This window comes from Pan paniscus, chromosome 6, assembly GCF_029289425.2.
Source record: "Pan paniscus chromosome 6, NHGRI_mPanPan1-v2.0_pri, whole genome shotgun sequence".
In the NCBI taxonomy this organism is placed as follows: domain Eukaryota; kingdom Metazoa; phylum Chordata; class Mammalia; order Primates; family Hominidae; genus Pan; species Pan paniscus.
Window position 1 is genome coordinate 36,385,260 of NC_073255.2, and position 26,275 is coordinate 36,411,534.

The following is a 26,275-nucleotide window of genomic DNA, read 5'->3' on the forward strand; positions in this document are numbered from 1 at the left end:
CTTCGAGGATCAGTTCAACTACTTCCCACTCAGTGAAACTTGCCTTAACCACTTCTCCTCTGTGTTCTCATTGCTTTAGCAGCGTGAGCTCGTTATGTTAGAGATTGAGTGTGTGTCAGTGCTGTCTCCCCAAAAAGACTCTCAGCTCCTTTAGGGCCAGGGGTGTGTGTGGGAAATGTTTCCCCCACAATGCCTAACACAGGGCCTCAGACAAAGCTGTAGGGACTTGGGTATGGTTTTGATTTTAGGATGTTAGTGTGATGTTTATTTGTTTGCTTTGGGATGTATTGATTTTCACATAGCTTGACCTTCATTTCACACATGTTCTTTGCTCCTCCATCCCCACCTTCATTCATTTACACTAGTTTTTATCTTCACTTTAGTGACATTCTCACTTGTACTTCTCAGAGTTGGGTTTTTTTTTTCTTTTCAAAAAATACGTATACATGTCCACTCATCAGTCTATTCATAATGGCAGCTAGGATTGGGAGTTAACTTGTTGTTAACTGTGTTATTTAGTATAATTACAGATAAGTAATTACAAAGGAAGAACAAGGCTTTTCTCTCCTTTCATCTAAATTATCTAAAAGTAGGGCAGGATATTTACATGCAAATTCCAAAGTGGGCTTACTTCTCCGTTGAGCCCTCTATGTGCCAGGCACAGAAATGGTAACAGAATCTGCCTTGAAAAGGGAACTACAGAGAAGTGGCAGGGATGGGCACTGAAACCATAAGATGGTAGGCACAGAGCCAGCCCTACAGATACACTTTACATCACTATACAGACATATTTTCGGGTATTCCAGGAGCAAGTAAAGGCATTCTTAGCCAGCCTGGGGCCGAGAGGATAAAGAAATTCATAGGAAGTAGGCTTAACCATAATTTCAAAAGAATAGGATTGAGCCAGGTGAATATGCCTATTGGCATAGCTGCATCCCACAAAGATATAAAAATTACTTTAAAATATGTAGATGTTAAGGTTCCTAATATCTATGTATATGTATATATGGTTGTGTACATGTATGCCTTGTATAAAAATTAAAGAACCTTAAAATGTTAAACTGAATTTAAGTAGTAGCATTAAAATGAATAATAATAATAAAAGGAAGAAAAAAACATACCTTTGGTCAAATGCCCTGATTTGAGGATAAACTGAGAAGGCGCTAAAAAAAGGATTTTTAAAAAACTTAATCTTGCAAAGATTACTTAATTACCAAGCCAATAGTTAAATTACTATAAAGAATGTCAAGCCTGCTGGGTGCAGTGGCTCACACCTGTAATCCCAACACTTTGGGAGGCTGAGGCAGCGGATCACCTGAGGTCAGGAATTTGAGACCAGCCTGGCCAACATGGTGAAACCCTGTCTCTACCAAAAATACAAAAACTAGCTCGGTGTGGTGGAGGGTGCCTGTAATCCCAGCTACTCGGGAGGCTGAGGCAGGAAAATCACTTGAACCCGGGAGGTGGAGGTTGCAGTGAGCCGAGATCGCACCACTGCTCTCTAGCCTAGACAACAAGAGCAAAACTCTGTCTCAAAAAAAAAAAAAAAAAAAAAAGAATGTTAAATCAATCTGCTATTAGCTAGGATCCGAACAAAAAGTTTCACCAAACTCCAACCCATTGTCAAGCCTCGTCAGACTCTAATTGTCCCTGAAGTTTCTTCTGCTTCAAACTAGACTGATTTAGAGAAAAATAACGTTCCTAGTAAGCCATTGAAATGTCAGAGTATAGGGATAGACAAACATCAAATTTATCAAATTTGATAAATTTTATATAACTAAATAAGAAAAGAATGTTAGTCCTTGATTGGTATACTTTCAAGAATTTTTAAATTACAATTATTCAAGAAAATACTACCTATTAGTATGTATTTTGGGAGAGAGTAGAAACACACTCAGACACCAAAATAAAGAAAACAAATTCACATGTTTCTTTGGCACATAGTAGGTACTTAGCAAATATTTGTTAATTGAGTGAACATCCAAAGAATTTGACAATATTAATTTAATCTAAGGATGACTTTCACAGAAAAACAGAACATTCTGTCAAACTTCATAGCCGTCTTTGTTTATGGTGTTATTATGTTCTAGGATTTGTGTGTGTGAGAGACTGTATGTGTATGTAAGGCAGAGATAGTCCTAAAAATAATAAAAAAGAAACACACTACTCGAATTTCATTTTAATAAAAAGTGCATATAAAATATTACATTCTCACTGGGGAAAAAATATTTGTTTCACTCAATACCAGTGGATGAGTAAATGAAGCTTGGGTAGATTGCATCTTAAACAGAAGCCAATGCCAGATTTAATATTTATTTTTCAATGTCAAATTTTAAAATCCAATTATAAGAAATGAAAAATATGTGTGAAATTGGCAGATTTTCATGGCATTTAAAACAAGAGCCAATGTACTTAAATATCTAGCTATCAGAATTTCAAGTATGATTGGCCAAATTTTGCCTCCAGATCAACCAATGATGCTTTCCCTAAAGTCGTACTAAAAGCTGCATTTGGCAATGTTTGTCTCACTTCTCAAAAGTATAATTTCAACAAAATTGTGCATAGATTTTTTAATGGAAAAATCAACATATTTTTGCTTAATTTTACTCAGTAAAATTGAGTCGGCCCCTCTCTTTTTAAATTCCCAAATACATTAAGTGAATTTGATACTTGTAAAATTTGTGCAATTGTAAACTCAAGGTAGGATGCTTCTTCATATCCATAATTAATGATTTTTAGCTTTCCCTCCTGTTTGCATATAAGGATCCTATTCTCTAGAAGTCACATGTGAGAACATTAACCATATTATTAAACAACCCCAGTCAACATCTTGATTAGGTGGGGGAATGTTTCAAAAGCTGTAACGATTTGTTTATTTTATTTTTTATTAATTAATAAGTGTGGCTCAGGTGGAATAGCCCAAGAATACATCTGGCTTTCATTTTAAATTAATGGGGCTTTTCCTTTTTTTTCAAAAGACAAACATGTGCTTCACATTGCCCTAAGTGGATTTTTCTCCATGATAATGGTCATAGCAAAAACTTTTTATTACACTTGAAAATGCATGTGATGTGCACTGACTTGAGTTACCAACACCAGTGAAAATAATGCTAAGAAGTATGTCTAATAGATTAGAAGTGTAAAGTAACTGATTTGAAAAAAAAAGATGTGAAGGATTAAAAAGAGAGATTAAATATTTCTTCTTATTACAGTTGAGCTATATTCTCATGGTCCCTAGTCTATTCCTGGGTTAGAGGTCATTTTTGGCCATGTGTACCACAATGTTTAAAATGTTTATGTCCTTTGATTCAGCTTTCTGTACTCAAATATCAATTCCAAATAAGTAATATGACATGTAGAAACAGATTTATGAACAAGAATATTCATCTCTAATTATTTCTATAATTGCATTATTTCTAATTGCAAAATTTAGAAAACATTCCAACAGTGGGAGAATTGTTAAGTAAACTAATGTACTTCCTGAGAACAGCCTACTGTCCTGTCATTAAAGATGATGTTTTCAAAGAAATCTTATGATGTGGAATAAAAATTCCGCCTTCAAATTTTTGAGAGAAAAAATTTGACTACGTGACAATATCCAGAAAAAATGTATATAAAAGAAAACTTGCAAAGAAGTACTCCAAAATGTTTTTGGAGTAACAGTAACTGTTTTCTCATCTTCTTTTTATTTGTAGAGATGGGGTCTCACTATGTTGCCCAGGCTGATTTTAACCACCTGGCTTCAAGTGATCCTCCCACCTTTGCCTCCCAAAGTGTTGAGATTATAGGCATGAGTTATCAAGCCCAACCCTGTTTTTTTACCTTCTTCTTCTATGTATCAGTTTCTATAATTAGCTGTATTGCTATTTTAGAAGTAATATGCATTATTTTGTTTAATGATAACTTTATTTTCATCAATACAGAAGTATTTATTAATTTCTTTAAAATTTTCAAAAATAAATTTTGTTCTAGCAATTTGGAAACTAAAATTTTAAAAAATGTCTAAGCACTATATAGCAATTAAATTTTCTGAATTACTCTCCATAAATTTATCAAGCCCTAATTAACTTTCTCCAAATATACTTAAAGTTCTTTGGAAGCAAAAAAAAATCTAGAATAGAAATATTATTATGTAAATTTCTTTCAAATGCACATCTTCCAGAAGAAGCATTGATCCTCCCATCCAGATGTGATCTTCCCCTTTCCTCAACTTCTTTAATTCTTTGAATCTTCATCATGGGTACCTTGTCCCTGCTACCTCCTCCCAGCAGATTGCAAGTTATTTGGGTTCAGGAACTCATGTTTATCCCTCTTATCAGTTGCCAGTCTTATTATATGTTGATTAAAATAAGTGAATTTATTTGACAAAATTTCTAATGACATTGATGCATTTTGATATCTTAGGTCCAAAGCTTTGAAGAAGAGACTGGTAATCCTCTTGACATGACTTCAGGAACTGTAGGTAAGAATTCATCAAGGTGTTGATCTCATCAATGGTCTTTCAGAATGTAAATAACTGGTATTTAAATTTCTTAATATGTACAGAGCTTAAATTATCTCTAGAAGGTACTCTAAATTCATGCATCTTCTGAGATATTAAAAGCCTACTGGCAGGCCGGGTGCGGTGGCTCATGCCTGTAATCTCAGCACTGTGGGAGGCTGAGACGTGGGGATCGCCTGAGGTCAGGAGTTCAAGACCAGCCTGGCCAACCTGGCAAAACCCCATTTCTACTAAAAATACAAAAAAATTAGCTGGCGCAGTGGTGCGCACCTGTAATCCCAGCTATTTGGGAGGCTGAGGCAGGAGAATTGCTTGAACCCAGGAGGTGGAGGTTGCAGTGAGCTGAAATCATGCCACTGCACTCCAGCCCGGGCAACAAGAGCAAAACTCCATCTCAAAAAACAAAACAAAACAAAAGAACCTACTGGCAATGCAAATATACATGTAAATTTTAAAAGACCACAGAAACGTTCAATATTCCTGGGGCTAATGGTGTGTGTGGCTTGTCTGACACTAACTATATGATCTGACTACCATAGTGGAATGAATTTCATGGGACTGAGCCTGACTGTGGGGAGGGGGGTACTTTTTCACTCCTTCTACCAACTGCTTCATAGTGCACATGCTGTTTTCATTTAACTGGGTCTCAGTTTTTCCATCTGAAATGAAGAAATAAGTGCAGATAATTTTAAGTTCTCTGCTAGCCCTTGCATTCTAAATTTTGTATAATCTTAATGTTAAACTCTCAGTGGACAGAGGTTCCCTAGATGTAGCTTTGCAAGTCTTCTCTCAGAATGATGCTTTATCATCCTAAATAACAGAGAAGGAAACACTTCTCTATTCCTGGTTTTCATTCCCCCATTCAGTTGTCACTGTGATTCAGCATTTCCATGGTCTTATAAGGGAGTTAGAAGTAGGCAGAACTAGTCCAGCAAAATACAGCAGATGAAGCTCATGCATTTCCTGAAAGAAAATATGCAAATTTTTAATTTAATTTAGTGCTGTGTCAAACACATCTTTTTCATTACAAAGTGTATGTATGGGCCTCATTTTGCTAAATGCTGTTTAGAAATTATGCATTAGTAATTATAGGGTCCTGCTGATTACATAAATTCTTATCCTGCTCTTCGAAGTAATTACCACATAACCTGCATTGAGGCTTATAAGACAAAAATAAGCATCTGTTTCCCATCTAATCGAATGCTTCTCAATGAAGCTGGAGGTCCCCTTGCCAATAGGAATTGCCTTCCTTGACATTCTATTAAGAGGTCAATGAATACCATGTAAGTCACCCCAATCATTCCAAAAAATTATTTGGGAAGTTAGACAAAAGTTACTAATCTACATTTCATCTCGAATTGAGAGAGCAAAGTAAGGTAGGTGAAGGAGAGCCTAATGGGTAAAATCTGACTTATGGTACAGCAAATGTGACTTTGTTACTTTCAAAAATAGTGTTGTTAACTGAAACAAACATAAGACTGAGAATAAATATGTAAAACTAGTTCAATTAATGGGAAAAGGAAATTTTCATATGTATATGATAACTGTGTGTGTAATCACTTTGAGATATGTATACATGCATTTTTTTCTCAAAGTACGAAATAATTACTTCATTTTAAAGATGAAAGCACATGGACTATTTTGACCAAAATATTATAGCAGCAGTGATGTTGTGCTAGTTTCAGTGCCACTCACTCAGCTGCTTCCCGACTCTTGAGATATTTCCTCTTGGAACATTCCCTCTGGGAACCCAGCCCCTATGTTGTGCAAAGCCCAAGTGACATGAGGATGCCACATGTGGACTTCCTGGTGGACAGTGCTGCATGAGCTCCAGGTAAATAAGCCATCTTTGATGTCTGGCCCAAACGTTCAGATGACTCTAGCCTAGGTGCCATCTGATGCAACTACATGAGAGAATCCAACAGAAAACACACCAAGCTGGCCAGCCCACAGAATCAGGAGGTAGTAAATTGTTGTTTTAAACACATAAAGGGAGGTATATGATGAACTCTTCAAATACCTTTAAAATTCGTTAAAAACCAGTAGTAAGACTCTATTACCTCTGCTTATGGGCAATACTCTGCATACTAGCAGAAAAATTATGTTTAAGCATTTCCTAATTGAATTTGAACAAATTGACTTCATGTAGAAAATTGGGACCCAAGGCCACAAATATACTATCCTCCCTGAGCCCCCCAAAAGTAAAATGCCACTTAAATGGCAAGGGAATATAAGGAAAAAAAGGAAATATATAATAGTGCTATTTAAAAGGAAGAAGAGGAGGAGAAGTCTATCATTCATATTCTCTAAGACTAGGACTTTGTGTGGGATACATTGTGGGTGAAGTTGCAGACAATTCTAGGTAAAGGCCCATCTAGGGGTTAAAAAGATGAGTCTACTGCAGAACTATACTAACATGATAAGGTAAAAATTTCCAAGAGAATCTCACTTAGCTATCAACTTGGACAAGATATGCCTTCCCAGTCACCTTATAAAATCATCAAACCAAGCAAAATTATAAGATTTAGCAGTTCAAAAATCAGAAGTTATTCAGAATAAATGTCCACTAAAAAAGAATGATTAAAAAGAAGCATGACAAATCTTTTTTTTTTTATTATTATACTTTTAAATTTTAGGGTACATGTGCACATTGTGCAGGTTAGTTACATATGTATACATGTGCCATGCTGGTGCGCTGCACCCACTAACTCGTCATCTAGCATTAGGTATATCTCCCGATGCTATCCCTCTTCCCTCCCACCACCCCACAACAGTCCCCAGAGTGTGATATTCCCCTTCCTGTGTCCATGTGATCTCATTGTTCAGTTCCCACCTATGAGTGAGAACATGCGGTGTTTGGTTTTTTGTTCTTGTGATAGTTTACTGAGAATGATGATTTCCAATTTCATCCATGTCCCTACAAAGGACATGAACTCATCATTTTTTATGGCTGCATAGTATTCCATGGTGTATATGTGCCACATTTTCTTAATCCAGTCTATCATTGTTGGACATTTGGGTTGGTTCCAAGTCTTTGCTATTGTGAATAATGCCGCAATAAACATATGTGTGCATGTCTCTTTATAGCAGCATGATTTATAGTCATTTGGGTATATACCCAGTAATGGGATGGCTGGGTGAAATGGTATTTCCAGTTCTAGATCCCTGAGGAGTTGCCACACTGACTTCCACAATGGCTGAACTAGTTTACAGTCCCACGAACAGTGTAAAAGTGTTCCTCTTTCTCCACATCCTCTCCAGCACCTGTTGTTTCCTGACTTTTTAATGATTGCCATTCTAACTGGTGTGAGATGGTATCTCATTGTGGTTTTGATTTGCATTTCTCTGATGGCCAGTGATGATGAGCATTTTTTCATGTGTTTTTTGGCTGCATAAATGTCTTCTTTTGAGAAGTGTCTGTTCATGTCCTTCGCCCACTTTTTGATGGGGTCGTTTGTTTTTTTCTTGTAAATTTGTTGGAGTTCATTGTAGATTGTGGATATTAGCCCTTTGTCAGATGAGTAGGTTGCGAAAATTTTCTCCCATTTTGTAGGTTGCCTGTTCACTCTGATGGTAGTTTCTTTTGCTGTGCAGAAGCTCTTTGGTTTAATTAGATCCCATTTGTCAATTTTGTCTTTTGTTGCCATTGCTTTTGGTGTTTTAGACATGAAGTCCTTGCCCATGCCTATGTCCTGAATGGTAATGCCTAGGTTTTCTTCTAGGGTTTTTACCGTTTTAGGTCTAACGTTTAAGTCTTTAATCCATCTTGAATTGATTTTTGTATAAGCTGTAATATCATATTGAATGGGCAAAAACTGGAAGCATTCCCTTTGAAAACTGGCACAAGACAGGGATGCCCTCTCTCACCACTCCTATTCAACATAGTGTTGGAAGTTCTGGCCAGGGCAATTAGGCAGGAGAAGGAAATAAAGGGTATTCAATTAGGAAAAGAGGAAGTCAAATTGTCCCTGTTTGCAGATGACATGATTGTATATCTAGAAAACCCCATTGTCTCAGCCCAAAATCTCCTTAAGCTCATAAGCAACTTCAGCAAAGTCTCAGGATACAAAATCAATGTACAAAAATCACAAGCATTCTTATACACCAACAACAGACAAACAGAGAGCCAAATCATGAGTGAACTCCCATTCACAATTGCTTCAAAGAGAATACAATACCTAGGAATCCAACCTACAAGGGATATGAAGGACCTCTTCAAGGAGAACTACAAACCACTGCTCAAGGAAATAAAAGAGGATACAAACAAATGTAAGAACATTCCATGCTCATGGGTAGGAAGAATCAATACCATGAAAATGGCCATACTGCCCAAGGTAATTTACAGATTCAATGCCATCCCCATCAAGCTACCAATGACTTTCTTCACAGAATTGGAAAAAACTACTTTAAAGTTCATATGGAACCAAAAAAGAGCCCGCATTGCCAAGTCAATCCTAAGCCAAAAGAACAAAGCTGGAGGCATCACACTACCTGACTTCAAACTATACTACAAGGCTACAGTAACCAAAACAGCATGGTACTGGTACCAAAACAGAGATATAGATCAATGGAACAGAACAGAGCCCTCAGAAATAACACCACATATCTACAACTATCTGATCTTTGACAAACCTGAGAAAAACAAGCAATGGGGAAAGGATTCCCTATTTAATAAATGGTGCTGGGAAAACTGGCTAGCCATATGTAGAAAGCTGAAACTGGATCCCTTCCTTACACCTTAGACAAATCTTTAGGAATTAATATTCTCAGTGAGTTGTATGAGGACATGGCATCTATGTAAGAGAACCATCTCCAATGAGTAGATTCCTTCCAGATAAAATACACAATGCTTGATTCTGTTTCTGATGCTAAGTAACTCCTAATGAGCCAACCCTCCCACAGAGAATAATCATAAACTCTGGACAAAATATTTTTAAAACTCCTACATAAAGGTACTGAAGAGTGACCAAAAGTGAACAAAGAGTGGAGGGGGTTTCAACACACAGAAGGAAGGAATGGCACTGGGTGAGTGTCCTGTTTTATAAAAGCTTTTTATTTTGAGGGTTGGCTCCAGTTGACACCATCCTAAAACTCTAACACAAAGTAGCCGTCTTGGCCAGGTGCAGTGGCTCATGCCTGTAATCCCAGCACTTTGGGAGGCTGAGGTGAGTGGGTCACTTGAGGTCAGGATTTTGATACCAGCCTGGCCAACACGGTGAAACTCTGTCTCTACTAAAAATACAAAAATTAGCTGGGCATGGTGGTGGGTGCCTGTAATTCCAGCTACTCAGGAGGCTGAGGCAGGAGAATTGATTGAACCTGGGAGACAGAGGTTGTGGTGAGCCTGGATTGTGGTAACTGCACTCCAGCCTGGGCAACAGAGTGATACTCTGTCTCAAAAAGAAAAAAAATTAGAAGTCTTATGAGTTAAAAAAAAAATCAGAATATAAAATTTGAGGAAATGATAATAGCTGAAAAGAGAAGGAGGAAAATCTCTAAATTCTAGGAATTAAATCTGTTCAAATCTCTAGCTAACTGTTGAACCAAACACACACGGAAAGGACTTAAAGAATCTGTTAAGACTAAAATAAGTGAACTGAGATTTTCATTTGGGGTTTGATTCCAGCCAAGTTCCCTGCCTCCTTAAACAATATACCATTCACAATATTCAGGAACAATAAAAATATACTAGACACATGAAGAAATAAGAAAATATAACTCATATTCAAGAAAAATGGCAATTAATGAAGACAAACCATGAGAAAACCCAGATGTTCTAATCAGCAGATAGGGAGATTATTATAATTATGCTGAAGGATGTAGAGGAAAATATGCTCACAATGAATGAAAAGATAGAAAATCTAAAAAAAAGAATTATAATAAATAATAAAATGGAAATTCTGTAAATAAAAACAAAATTTCTGAAATTCAATATTCATTTAACATTACATCAGAAACAATGAAAGAAAGACTTGGTGGATTTTAATATATCTATAGACGTTATCCAACAATCCGAACATCAGGAAAAAGATTTGAAAATTATAGAAAATACTTATCTGAGTTTCAGAAGCCTGTGAGGCAGTATCAAAGGTCAATATATGTAGTTGCAGTCTGAGAGGGAAAGGACAGAGAAAACTGTGCGAGAAAAAACTATTTGGAGAAATAATGGTGGGAAATCTTCTAATTTTGCTCAAAGATTTACATTTACAGATTCAAGAAGCCAGCAAACTCTAAGCAGGATAATTACAAAGAAATTACAAAGAAAACTACCTAAATAATACCAGGATCAAACTGATAGAAATCAAAGATAAAAGAAAATATTTAAAGCAGGCACACAAAAATGACATATTGAATACAGGGGAATAAAGATTTGAATGACAGAAGACTTCTCATTAAAAACAACAGAGACGAGAAGACAGTAACTATGAGCCAGAAATCTACATGCAGCAAAAATATCCTTCAAAAATAAAGATAAAATTTCAGACAAACAAAAATAACTCATCACCAGCACCCATGTACTGTAAACATTGCTAAAGGAAGTTCTTTAGACCAAAGATGGGCAGGGTATTGTGGTGTTGTATACCATATGTTGATGTTATACTCGACAATTTATAGCATATGGGGTGGGGGAGTTGGTAAATGAACAAAGATACCTACAAGATTTCTACATTTTACATGAAGTGGTACAATATAACTTTAAGTAGACTGAAAAAATAAGGATGTAAAGCAGACAAAAAATGAGAGGTATAGCAAAATGCTAACAAAAATTTATATACATATATGTGTGTATATATATATGCACACATATATACACACACATATATATATACATATATATACACATATATATGTGTGTGTGTGTATATATATATATATATATAGTTTGTTTTTTGAGGTGGGGATCTCACTCTGTAGCCCAGGTTGAAGTGCAGTGGTGCAATCCTAAATCACTGCAACCTTGAACTCCTAGTGTCAAGAGATCCTCCTGCCTCTGCCTACCAAGTATCTGGGATCACAGGCGCATGCCACCATGCCCAGCTACATTTTTAAAATTAAAATATAATTCTTAAAATTCAATAGAATTATTAAGAGACAGACTGGTACATGCATAAAAATGACTGAAAACTAGGAGATGTGTAAGAAATTACTTAAGAACTAAGTGGGAAAAGAAAAAGAAATGAATATAATAAACAAAATGTCAAGGAAGACGGATCCAAGAAATACTACATAGATGTAAGAGGTGGTTGCAGTTGGACCCTTAATGTCTTAAGTTTTGTCTGGGGTTCTAAAAAAGATATATATCTGATACAAAGTCAATATGTGGCAAGCATATATATGCAGTTTTCTAAGGAATTTGTAGGAACCAGTTCCACAACATTGAACCTTTCAGCCATCATGAATATGAAGAGCGGACAAGTTGCAGAGAGAAGAAAAAAATGGATGAAGAGATTTCATTGGAGAACACTGTTTCCCTGCTGGGTATCCCCATTCCTTCTTCGGAGAAAGATTGAGGACACTAAATTTCACTCCTAAGCAGTAAGAAGCCTGCAAGGAGATCACTCACAGAGTAGTGTCATTATATTTAACAAATACAGACACACTGTGACAGGTACTGTTCTAAGTGTTTCACATGCTTTACTTCATTTAATCCTTAAAATAAACCTTTAAGGTAGGCACTATTACTATTTCTGTGTATTAGATGAAGAAACAAGCACGGAGAGGTTAAATAAGGTGCCTCAGTTTCTCATAGAGTTCAAAGTGGTGCCAGGTTTCAAATTCAGCCTGTCTAGCTCCAGAGTGTACACTCTTGAATGCTGTGCTATGCATCTAGAAAAGGAGTCCCTTGCATCTGGGAGACGCATGGCTCATGCATGAGAACATCAACACTGACTGTGGAATGGGCTGTGCCTCCAGGTCAAGAACTCTAGTGAGCAAGAGAGGAGTTGACCCCAGTATTTCATCAATTATAAGATGAATGATTTTTCCCAATTTGTCATCCTTGCAATCAAGATACATGTTATAATTGATGACAGGTCTTAGTTTAATTGGTAGAGAGTTTTTTTCTTATTATAAAATGATGAGAGTCTTAAACCTGATGGTATCTAATATTTGATGACAGTGGACATATGGAAAAGGTAATGCCATCTGATGAAACTACTGGCCCGGCTGTGAGACACACATGCAGCCATAACAACGTAAACACTCCTGATTGGCTTTCTGCTTTGAAAATCAACAATGAGACAAATAGGGAGACAATTCTGGTCACATAGCAAATTAGAAATATTAGCAAACCGAGTATTTTGAAGATAAAAATGTAGCTGTTGAAAAGTGGTTGATGGGAAGTGTGAAGAAAAACTGGTGAAAAGTGTAGGGACTTTCTTCCAAAGAGAAAAATAGGTGGCAGGCTCAAACTGGGTAACCAGGAGTGGTGTTCTTGAAAGTATGAGCAAGTTTTAGCAAAACCAACAATGAATGGTGCCAAATCCTAGACTTGGAAACATCAGGGTGACATTGCCACTCTTAGGATCCCATATGGAAAGGGTTAAAAGCAGTTGTCTTTGGGGAATTTTCTTTCCATGACACAGTATTTTGGCACTATTTGATTTTTTAATGTATATATTATACTTTGATTTAATAAATAAATAACTGTTGTAACAAAAATGGTAGTTACTAAATTCAGGCACCTCAGTGGAATGAAAACACCTAAATATGACAGTAAAATGTATAAAGTAGAAGGATATGGTGGGATGAGATTTAACTCACACATTTCTGGACCAAAAAAATGCAGATAACTTACAAAGAGAAAAAAATTTCAAATATCTCATTAGCAACATAAAATGGCAGATGGGAATAAATACACATATAATTTAGAAGGGTAAGAAAATGTGAACCAACAATTTTATACCCAACCCTACTCTTTTTATGCATAAGGGCAGTATAACGTCACTCTCAAAGATAACAGGACTCCCCAGGTATATCATCCACTACCTTTCCAGGACAATGTCCTCAAGTAAGTGAGACCATGGATGGAGCACGAATTTTGGAGCCAGCTTGCCTGGATTCCAATCCCACAATCTAGCAACTGCCAACTATGTAACTTTAACAAATTACTCAATCTCTATGCTTCTGTGTCCTCATCTAAAGAAAATAAAAATAAGCATAATAACAGCATCTATCTCATGGGATTGTTAAAAAGATTAGCCTAATACATGTAAATCCCTTATGTATCAGCTCTTTTTACTACCATTCAAGTTGATTAAGATGTTATTCAAAATAAAGTACTCTGGAACAGCCTTCCCCAACCTTTTTGGCACCAGGGACCAGTTTCATTAAAAGCAGTTTTTCCATGGACTAAGGCAGGTGGGTGGTTTCATGATGAAACTAATCCACCTCAGATCATCATAAGGAGTACACAACCTAGATTCTTTGCATGTACAGTTCACAATAGAATTTGTACTCTTGTGAGAATCTAATGCAACCACTGATCTGACAGGAGGCAGAGCTTAGGTGGTAATGCCCATTTGCCCATTCACCACTCACCTCCTGGTGTATGGCCCACTGCCTAATAGGCCATGGACTGAAGCCGGGGGTTGGGGAACACTGCTCTATACTAATAAAAATAGTGTATGGAAAAATTGAACTCAAGTAATAAAACCAAGGAAGGTTAATTGTGAAAGGGTGGACCTAGAATAAGCAAGGAATAAAGACAAAAACTAATTGGAGTTATAATACTAAAATCTAATAATGCTTACTTTAAAATGAAAGAAAATATTTTTAATTAAGCCCTTTAAAAATTTATCAAAATTTCATTTAACAATTAACAATCGCGCTGGGCACAGCGTCTCATGCCTGTAATCCTGACACTTTGGGAGGCCAAGGTGGGTGGATCACTTGAGGTCAGGAGTTCGAGACCAGCCTGGCCAACATGGTGAAAGCCCATCGCTACTAAAAATACAAAAAGTAGCTGGGCATAGTGGTGCATGCCTGTAATCCCAGCTACTCGGGAGGCTGAGGCAGGAGAATTGCTTGAACCTGGGAAGTGGGGTTGCAGTGAGCCAAGATCACACCACTGCACTCCAGCCTGAGAGACAGAGCCAGACTCTGCCTCAACAAAACAAAGACAAAAACAAAAACAAAACAATCATGCATCATTACATACCAAGTAGTTAGCGTCTAATATATAAAGGCTGACTTTATCAATTTGTAAAAAAGCCCCTACAAATCAATGAGAAAAACAATATCTTATTAGATATGGGGAATGGAAATACATAGGCAGTTCAAAGAAGAAATATAAAAGCTCCACAAAAATGGTAAACAAGATTGACTTCACCTTTTCACTTATTACATTAGCAAATAATTAAAAGTTAAATAATACAGAGTGACAGTAAGAATGTGAAACTGACACTCACCCACTGTTGGTTGGAATTTAAATTTTCCTAATTACTTTAAAATGTGACCTGACGATACCTCAAAATTTTAAATGGATGCAGCTTTTGATGTATTTATTCCAGTTCTGTAACTTGATCTGCCAGTAGATTCAAATGTACACAAAATTTTACTGTAATATAGATAATGTTCATAATAACAACTAGAGACAGCCTAAATGCCCACAATAATAATCTACTTTAAAAATTATAGTACATCCTTACATCAAAGCTATTCAGTCATTATTTTTTAAAATGAGGAATAATTTAATATGTGTTCATATGGAAAGGTCTCTGAGACATAGACTTGTTAAGTGAGAAAAAAGTTACATGCAAAAGAGTCTTATCTATACGATCCTTTGTATTAAAAAGAGTATATCCATGGTTATGTACCAAATAATGATGCTTTGGTTAATGACAGACCACATATACAGCAGTGGTCCTATAAAATTATGACACCATATTTTAACTGTACCTTTTCTATGCTGCGATACCCAAATACTTATCATTGTGTTACAGTTGCCTACAGTATTCAGTACAATAGCATACTGTGCAGGTTTGCAGCCTGGGAGGAATAGGCTATACCATCTAACCTAGGTGTGCAGTGGACCATACTTTCTGAGTTTGTGTAAGTCCACTCTATGATATTCAAACAATGAGAAAATCAACTAAGCGTGCATTTCTCAGAATGTGTCCCTGTTGTTAGATGTTAAGTAACAGATGGTTGTATAATATTTCTACTGGGGGAAAGGCATGCACAGATTGCTTCCAGAGAAATGTATAAGGAACCGTTAATGGTGGTAGCTTAATAAAAGGAAAACTGATACGTTTTAAATTAATTGGCATATTTTAATTTTCTTTTGTTACCATGTGCATATGTTATTTTCAAAACACTAAATAAGAAATAATTCTGGCAATACCATAGGAAATGGATACAATAAAAATGGGAGCTTTTGGCTGGGTGTGGTGGCTCATGCCTGTAATCCTAGCAGTTTGGGAGGTCGAGGCTGGTGGATCACCTGAGGTCAGAAGTTTGAGGCCAGCCTGGCCAACATGGTGAAACCCCGTCTCTACTAAAAATACAAAAATTAGCTGTGTGTGGTGGTGCACGCCTGTTGTCCCAGCTACTTGGAAGGCTGAGGCAGAAGAATCGCTCGAACTTGGGAGGCAGAGGTTGCAATGAGCTGAGATCGTGCCACTGCACTCCAGCCTGTGCAACAGAGCAAGACTCCATTTCAAAAAAAAAGAAAAAAAAGGGGGAGCTTTTAATATTCCTTTCAGTCTTTTACAGACCAAGCATAAAATAATACAAGAGGATAAAAATATATTAATTAATTAATAACATGTACTCAATAGAAAAATATTAAAATGAGTACTATTTGCCAGTGTTGTTGGAATATTTATTAAAATATCTAACAACATGTAAATGCAAAGATTCTTTTATAATTTCTTTTTTTTTTTTTTTTTTTTTGAGACAGAGTCTTGCTCTGTCACCCAGGCTGGAGTGCAACCGCCTCCCAGGTTTAAGTGGTTCTCCTGCCTCAGCCTCCCGAGTAGCTGGGATTACAGGCATGAGCCACCACACCCAGCTAATTTTTGTATTTTTAGTAGAGACAGGGTTTCACCATATTGGCCAGGCTGGTCTTGAACTCCTGACCTCAGGTGATCCACCCGCCTTGGTCCCCCAAAGTACTGGGATTACAGGCGTGAGCCACCATGCCCGGCCTACACACACACACACACACACACACACACACACAGTATGAGCCACATTTTTATAGATATAAATGCAGTGCAGTAACACTTGAATTCAATAATAGAAGTAAAAGTGACATCTTCCAACCCCAAACAAACAAAACAAAATGACAAACCCAGTACTTGAGGGCTGGGTCCTCCATCCTAAACAAAAGTATAGAAAAGTATAAGTTAAAATTACTAATTCAGATCACTTGAATAATAATGGTGAAGACATTTTATGTAAAATTGGAGAGCTCTACCACAAGCAGTAATCTGAGGCAAATTCATAGCACTGATTGTTTTTATTATCAAAGCAGAAAAAATTAACATAAATTAGGTATTTGCCTAAAGAGGTCATCATTAATAAAATAAACATAATTAGAAGTTAGACATTAATAAAGATAAGTAGAAATTGGTAATGTGGAAAGAAGAAACAAATGATTTGATATGTAAAATCCAAGCACTAAATTTTTATAGGAAAAAAGCCACAAAGTTTTCAAAAAACTGAAAATGCATACAAATAAAATTAAAATATCAAAATAAAGAAAAGAAATATAGTCACTGATATAGAAAACAAATGACCTAATATGCAAAACCCATTTTAAAATTATAAAGGAATACTAGTACAACTAATGTAATTAAAACCAGAGATAATTACTATTGATGCCACTTAAGGAAATTTAGATAGATAAATATATTTTGCATATGTCATTTATTTATGATATCTAAAATTTGTGTTATCAAATTTTATATTGATACTATATTACCAATATTTTTATCATTATATATAAAACAAAAATTAATAAAGTAACATAATAGAAAAGATAAATAAGCTAATACCATAGGGGAAAAATAAATAAACATAAACTAAGTTTATCAGAAATTACTTCTGAGAAAAGCAATGAGAAAAAATTGCTATATGACTGGTTCTTTCAGTTTTTCAAGAAATAGATAATTTCTTGTTTATGTAAGTATTTCAGATAATGCAAACATTTGTAAATCTTCCAAGCATCTTTTAGATTTTAGAGAAACCTCATAGGAAATTCTGACTAAAATCTCAGAAAATTGATACATTTCACTTATGAAAATAGAGGCAAAAATTTTTAAAGAAACTAATGGTGATTTAAGTACAGTAAAATATTTTAAAATACTAATACTTGAACAAATAGCTTTTAGTATAAGTTATCAAAAATGTTTTAACAATTGAAAAACTAATATAATTTAAATAGTCATAGGATAAAGGAAATACTTGACATCATCAACTTGACAGATTTTTAAAAAATGTGTGCATAAAAAATATTTCCCTGTCATCCTTTACCAACAGAAATTGAAGATAGATGACATTTCAGATAAATTATTAAATGTAAAAACACCCTCAAAATATAAAAGGAACAGAAATAAGTGTAGATGAATATTTATATTGGAATATAGAGAATGGTTTTTAAAGCTCAGCATAAAATAGCAATTAAGCTGATTAGTTTTTACTATCTAAAATTGAAAACATATATTTAAAAAACTTAAAATTTTAACAGTTAATGATAAAATACAGTAGAAGTACATAAAGATTTCTTAAAATTACCATCTAACAAGAACCATGTTTTTTCATAAATTTGAGGATGGATCAACATCAGTAAAATTATTTAATAAAGCATATTACATTAACAGTTCTAAAAAGAAAACATAATATTAAAAGATGCAGAAAAGAAATATAACAAAATGTAATTGATTCATAATTTAAAAACAAAAAACAAACAAAAACTCTCTGCAAGTAGGAATAAAAGAAAGATATCTTAACCTAATTAGAGGCATCTATCAAATCTTGATAGCAATTTCAATCTCAACAGTAAAATCTCAGAAAAAATTCCATTAAACCAGGAATACAACCTGCCCACATTACTTTTATTCAACATTGAACTAAAGATAAAAGCAGAAAAACAACTCAATAAGGTAAGAATTTATAAACCAGATAAATGTTCACTTTTGCAGACAAGATAACTGTCTACATACAAAACTTGAGAAGTGACAGGTGTATTAGTAGAATAATAAGGTTTAACAAGTTTGTTGGATATGAGAGCAAAATGCAGAAATCAGTCTCCATGCATCAGCAATAACCAACTGGAAGCACATTAAAGCAGAAAAAAAAAAAAACCCCACAACAACAGATTCTTTTCACAACTTCAACAAGAACCATAAACCTATTAAGAGCACCTTATATTTATATGAATACTTTTAGAATATTTGTTGGGAAGATTATAAATATTACTATGTCTTATAAAGGATAACTAAATAAAAGCAGAGGTATGCTATGTTCATAAATGGGAAAACTCCATATCAAAAAAATAAATCCTCACCAAATTAATCTAAAATGCAACATAATTTCTATAACAATGCTAATAAGTTTATTTTTTTTGTAGGACTTGCAAGCTTGTCCTAAAATTCATGTGTACCAGTAAAGGGCCAAGGAAAGCTAAGACTATTATAAAGATCATGGAGAAGGAATTTTCCCTGCTAGAAATCAACACTTATTATATAGAAATTGTAATTAAGACAGGTGCCATAGTTTAAAAAATGGATAATAAACCAATGAAATAAACAGCTCAGAAGTAGACTCCCTGATATAAAGCAATAAGTTAGACAGAACATTTCAAAATCAGTGGAGAAAGGATAAACATAATTGAGACAGTAAGGTGGTTATCCATACAGAAAAAAATAGCAAATTAAATCCTTGGTTTGGCCCATACCCAGAGATAAATTCCAAGTATAGCAACAGTGTAAGTGTAAAAAGTAAGGCATTGGTACTTACAAAAGAGAATACAGAAGGATACATTTATGACCTCAGGGTTACAAACAATTTCTTAAACAGGACACAAAAAAGTACACACTCTAAAAAGAAACTGATAATATGACTTCATCATAATTGTCAACATTGGTTCATCAAAGACAGAATAAAGTTCAAAGACAAGTCACAAAATAGGAAAAGGTAATTTGCAATTTATATACAATAAAATATTAGTGGCTAAAATAGCGAATTTCTTTTTTTTTTTTTTTGAGACGGAGTCTCGCTCTGTCACCCAGGCTGGAGTGCAGTGGTGCTATCTCGGCTCACTGCAAGCTCCACCTCCCGGGTTCAGGCCATTCTCCTACCTCAGCCTCCCGAGTAGCTGGGACTACAGACGCCCGCCACCACGCCCGGCTACTTTTTTGTATTTTTAGTAGAGACGGGGTTTCACCGTGTTAGCCAGGATGGTCTCTATCTCCTGACCTCGTGATCCGCCCGCCTCGGCCTCCCAAAGTGCTGGGATTATAGGCGTGAGCCACCGCGCTCAGTCTAAAATAGCAAATTTCTAAAAGTCAATAAGAAAAAGGTAAATGACCATATAAAAATGGGCAAATAATATGAATATACAATTTATAGAAAAACTGACGAATAAACAAGAAAAAAATGCTTTACCCTGTTATAATCAGGAGCAGATAAGTTTAAATGATAAGATGCTATTTTAGACCCAAATGATTGGCAAAATTTTTAGTATTTGATACTATCAAGTGTTGGTGAGGCTATGGAAAATGGCAATCTCTGACTCTGTTGGTTGGATTATAAATTGGTACAACCATTGTGCAAAGCAGTCTGGCAAAATCTAGGAAAGTTTAAGATGCGTAGATCCCTTAACCCAGCCATTCAGCTTTTAGTATATATCCTAAAGAAATCTTCACATATATGCAGAAGAATGAAAGTATAAGAATCATTTTGAAACACTGAAATAGTGAAAAACTTTTGTCAACAACATAAGGGCAATCAAATCAATAAGAAAATGGTTAAACATTATGTATCGTACTCAGAATAATATACAGCAATGCTAGTAAAGAAGTTAGTCTATCCACATAGATAAATATTACAAATATAAGTTGGGGGTAAATTAATCGTAGTTGGGTACATACAATATATAAAATATATATTAACCTTAGCAACATCTGCTGTATATTAATAATGTGCAAAGTAAAAGCACAAAAATATGAAAGGAAATATATAACCACCAGAGTCAGGATCCTGGTTAACTCTGGACATGAAGGAAAGGAGGAAGGAATAAACTCAGGACTTCTACTGTATCTATGTTTCCCCTTTTAAAAAATCTGAAGTAATTATGGCAAAATGTTAAGTTTTAATAGAGCTGATCGGTGGCTATGAAGAATATGTATTTGTTGTGCTATTTTCCTTCTTTCTTTCTTTCTTTTTTTTCTTTTTCTTTTTTTTTTAGATGGAGTCTCGCTCTGTCGCCCAGGCTGGAGTGCAGTGGTGCGATCTCAGCTCACTGAACCCTCCCGGATTCAGGCCATTCTCCTGCCTCAGCCTCCCGAGTAGCTGGGACTACAGGCGCCTGCCACCACGCCCGGCTAAGTTTTTTTTGTATTTTTACTGGAGACGGGGTTTCACTATGTTAGCCAGGATGGTCTGGATCTCCTGACCTCGTGATCCGCCGGCCTCTGCCTCCCAAAGTGCTGGGATTACAGGCGTGAGCCACCGCACCCAGCCAGTTATTTTCTATATTTTCTATGTGTTTGAAATATTTCCAAATATTTCACAAAGTATTTTTAACAAAAGATTTAACAAAAAAAGTCAGTAGAAATTTTACTAAATAAGAAGTATGTAAATGAAGCAATATTCAACCTCAGTTATAATCTAAGAAATACAACTTAAAATTATAGTCAAATAGACAAATGAGTTATTAAATTGGTGGAGGTTTAAGAGTTCATATAAGCTAATGTTGGCAAGGAAGCACATTGCTTTCTGGAAGGAATATAACAATATGTATCAGAAAGCTTTAACTTTATTTACCTTTTCACCTGTGTATAACCTCTAGAAAGTTGCTCTAAGGCAATTATAAGAGAGGTGTAAAAAATTAGAACTGCCCTAAACATTCAATAAAGGGGATTGTTTAAAAAATGACGCATAAAGTGGACAATCATACAGTCATTTAAAAATGAGAACACAACTGGTATTTCATGACATAGTGGTTTAAAGGCCTACAGTTAAGGGACAAAACCAAGTCGTAAAGTAAAATGTATGCTCCTACAGAAAAAGGTTAAAGAGAGAAAGAAAGCCAAGTGCGTTGCATAACCAGGATCCTAGGACTTTATAAGCCCGACTCTTTCTCATGATTCTTCCCTTGGGGTGAGCTGCCTGTATGCGCAGAGCCCTCCTTACCCTTGGGAAGTGACCACAGGTGGTCTGTTTAGGGAGTTATTCCTCGATGGGAATCATCGAGGCTTTCTTCCCTTTTCTGGTGGAGTGTACCGGGAAGATCATACTTCACCATTTTTGTCTCTCAACATGCATGCCCAGGAAGTTGCTTCTTCCTGGGGCTTGAATTCAACTACTAGTTTGATGTTAACAGGTGTGGATCATCAGGAAATGGCCTCTCCCTGGGGTTGCCAAGTTATCGTTTTTAAAGAGGTAATGCAATAATTGCCAAAACATCACCCAAGATTCCTAGTGGGTTGGGGGAGAGCCGTCTTCTGCCCTGCTCATGCCTAGCCACCTGTAAGACTTTAACTGTCTTTTGATTCTGGTTGCCTCCTGAGTCGACCTTAAGAGAATGCTGAAGATACAAATAGAAGGAAAACAGACCCTAGTCTCATAGAACTTGTAAGTATCAGAAGAAATCAATTACTTATTGAATTACAATTGTGATAAGTGTCAGGAAGAAATAAAACAATAGATAAATAGAAAGCTGCTAACATCCAGGGAGAGACAGATACAGATCTAGGTGCCTTATAAAGCATCCTTTTAAATTCTTGGCAATGTTTATTGAATGAGTACTTACTGAGGCTTCAGTCACTTTACACATATTAATTCATGGAAACTTTCTTTGGAGGTGAATTCTGGTTTTACCACTGCCACTGCACAGATAAGGAAACTGAGGTAGAACGATTGTGTAACTGCCCACAGCCACACACTTAGAGACCTTGACTATCTTTTGGTTCTGGTTGCCCTCTGAATTGACCTTGAGAGAATGCCCCTGGTCAAGTGCTCTGACTTGCCTTGAATCCTAGTGAGGAAAAGTGATTAAATAACAAAATTGCTCAAAGGTGAAAGAAACTGAGATCCTGAGACTCAGAAGATACTGATTTCTGTAGTAACATCCTACACATGAATCTACTTTGCTGTCTCTAGTTTCATACCTGGTTTATTACCACTGGCCTCCGTGATGATGCAGGTTGCTAATGTGGAGGTAAAAAGGGACTCTACCGTCACTGAGAAGAGGGACGAGAGTGCCCATCTCTTTTGTTGTTGTTTTGTTTTGGGTAGTGCTGTTCATTTTCAGGGAATTAGTGCATATGGAAGAGGGATAACCAACACGAAGGGAACTGCTCACGGGCGACCAGAACACTGGTGGAGAACAAGTCTCAGTGGCCCTGTCCCTTGGCTTAGTCACCTGGCCTCAATTTGAGTCCAATTGCTTAATTTTCTACACACCCATGAAAGTCAATTCCCATGCTGCTCTGTGTCTTCTTTATATTTCTCCATAATGTAGTCTCTGGCTGTTTAACTGCAGCAGGCTTTATGATAAGGGGTTTTTTTTTTTTCTTCCTTGGCAGTAGGCATAGACTTAATTTTAAAAGACACACTCAAATTCAAACAGCCCCGAACGACTTACACAGAAAGCAGGGTGTTTTCTAGCCTTGTTTTTAAAATATTACCATTTTTTTATTAGGCAATTTTATCATTGTTATAAATAAGTAATTGTACTGGGGAGAAGGGATAATCCTTATTTAATTAAATTCATCTATACTCCCAGGTTGGCAGCAACAAGACATATGTGAGACTAATACCCACAGCCTGCCTCTTTGCATGTGCAATTAAAAATTCACTCTACAGTAGCACTGGCAGTTTAGTGTTGCTTTTGGCATTTACAAATTCTTTTATTTTGTGACTTTTTTTTACCATACACATATGCTGGAGCAGATGTTGCTTATTTGTTGTTTATTCAAATCTGTAGGCTCTGGCAGCTAACTCCATTGTTCTGTAATGAAGCTTTATTCACTGTCCTGTATTAGGACCCAGCGCCTGCACGAGAGGCTGCGTTAGTTCCCAGTAGGACACCACAGTTATTGCCCTTGTAGTTGGCTGTTTGTAGTTGGAAGCTTGCACTGGGGGAAAAAAGCAGCAGCAACAAAGGGCTGGGTAGTCGCCGTCGGGGTGAGTGGAAGGGAATGGACAGGAGAGTCGTCTTGCTGTCCCCTGCTCTATATTCCTGCCCGGTGGCCTCAGCCTGGCATCTAGACTCATCTGCTTTGGGGATTTGGTGTCTGAGGCTGGGAAGTATTTTCTATCCTGCCTTTTCTCTTTTTTGCCTTTCTTTTTCTCTCTCTGGTTATTTATTATGTTCACAAGCAGGGTACCCCCTGTGTCTCCCCACCCCCTCCCCTTTATTTCCAGTACATTCATAGATTCGTTAATAGTCATGCTTAGCCATAGGAGCTCTGTCAAGCACAAACCTGTTTCTTCCATATATCACCCCCTCATCGCATCTTTCCTCATCCAGATACTGTTTCTGGCTGCCCATGTCTTGGGGGTAGCCACACTTCATAAAGTCGAGAATGTCAGGTCCATGTTGACCATGATAAAGACCTGCTGATCCCTAGAGCTTGAATACCAATTTGGAGATGTTTGCCTTCTGGAAAACTCCTGTCTTGGCCAGGAGGCAATCAATCAGAGATGTAACCACCTCCATCTGGCACATTATGACATGGAACCTCACTATTAACACATTTGTGATTCATCTTGTCCCAACGAGTGGTGCCAGGGATCAAACCACATCCTCCCTCCCCGTGGCAGCTGGGAGCATTCTAGCTTCCCAGCATGCCGAGTTAACACATTGGCTCCTGTGACATTGCAAGTAACAATTCTTTTAATTATCACACCTTCCCTCCCCCTCCCCACCCACTCCACAGACACTTTGGCACCATGGGGATATTTTGCAGCCGGCAATCAGTACTTTTCTTAATTGACTGAGTATGTTCCAATAGTGTGAAGCCTGGTATTCACTCTCGAATGAAAGGGGCAGTTGCTTGATGCTAAGTTCTATAGATATAACACACTACACTTGTTTGGGGCATTTTACTTCCATAAGGACACTGTAGTGTTCATTCACAATTTTTAAATATTGATTTAAAATGTGAATCCCCGTAGAATTGAATTCAAGGTCTTTCTTATTCTGGCCTCAGCCCATTCTTACCACCTTACTTCCTCTCCCACAGCCCAGACTCTGTGTATGTTGGATTGCTTAGTGTCCCCCACAATTGCCCAATTTTGCATCTCTGTAGCTACATTGCTCCTTTTTTCACAGACTTCACTTCCAATCTCCTTTCTCATATGTCAAAAGTCATCCATCTTTCAAGGTCTTAGTGCGATGATTACCTCTTCTGTCATCTCCTCCAGGAACGCTGCTCCCTAGACATACTCCTCCTTTAGTGCTCCTGTAAATGTTGTTGATGCCTGCCTTTACCATAGGCCTTAATACATTTTGCCTTGTATTATAATTAGCTGTATACAAAACATATGTACCTAACTAAATTGTTACTCCTTTTAAGGACCCTTTGCATGCATCTTTGTAGCCATCTGTCAGCTAAGGGCTGCTGTGGCATCTACACAGGGGTTAGTATGTGGGGCTGTAAGGAATGGAAGTAGCCCTTTTTTGAGCATTCTGTGCGACAGGCACTACATAAAGCACTTTACATTCTTAATTCATCCTTAAAACCACCACGGGAGCAAGTGGATTTTACTCCCATTTTACAGATGAGGGAACCACAGCTCAGAGAGGATAAGTCATTGGATCAAAATAATTCAGCAAGGGTGTAACTGAGCTAGTATTCACAGATCTATGTGATTTCAAAGCTTTGATTCTTACTAAGGCATCCCTTTATTTCTCTAGCAAAAAATTTAATGTTGCTATGTTTGTATAGTTAAGATACCATCCTAATGTAAAAATGTTGGTAGAATTAGATTTACAGTTCAACAGAGAAAACCCTTCTGTTCTAAGGGAGTATTAAAATCAAGGTATGGTTGAAATGGTCCACACCAAATGGGGAACAAACCAAATTTATGATTTAACTAGGGGTTGCGTTGATTTAAGTTCAAACTTAGAAATAAGCAGTCTAAACCACTACCACCCACCCCTAGAACTATGCTAGATATGAAGATAGAAAAGAGCATGCTTTTCTATGCTTCCTATAAAAATTACGTTTAACAAGTTTAACAAGAGATGTGTTTCTCAGTTTTTTCAAGGGATAGCTTATGTCAGATAGGAAATCAAGAACCCTTTTATTTTAGCCTGGTGGTGTTTTGGAAGGAGGTTAGAAAATAAATCTCTCAGCCAGGCAGGGTGCCTCATGCCAGTAATCCCAGCACTTTGGGAGGTTGAGGCAGGAGGATCACCTGAGGTCAGGAGTTCAAGACCAGCCTAGCCAATATGGTGAAACCTCATTTCAACTAAAAATACAAAAAAATTAGCCGGGGGTGGTGGCAGGCACCTGTAATCCCAGCTACTCTGGAGGCTGAGGCAGGAGAATCCCATGAACCTGGGAGGTGGAGTTTGCAGTAAACCGAAATCGTGCC

At 36.7% G+C, this 26,275-nt stretch overlaps 1 protein-coding gene across 1 annotated transcript in view; it reads left to right on the forward strand.

Moving 5' to 3' along the window:
* The window catches only part of ITPRID1 (ITPR interacting domain containing 1), a 233,864-nt gene that overhangs the window by 156,054 nt on the left and 51,535 nt on the right, over positions 1 to 26,275 (forward strand). Inside the window, exon 9 of the mRNA XM_055115824.2 lies at positions 4,405 to 4,462. Within this exon, the coding sequence (XP_054971799.1) occupies positions 4,405 to 4,462 (58 nt within the window). The remainder of the gene's footprint in view (positions 1 to 4,404; positions 4,463 to 26,275) is intronic.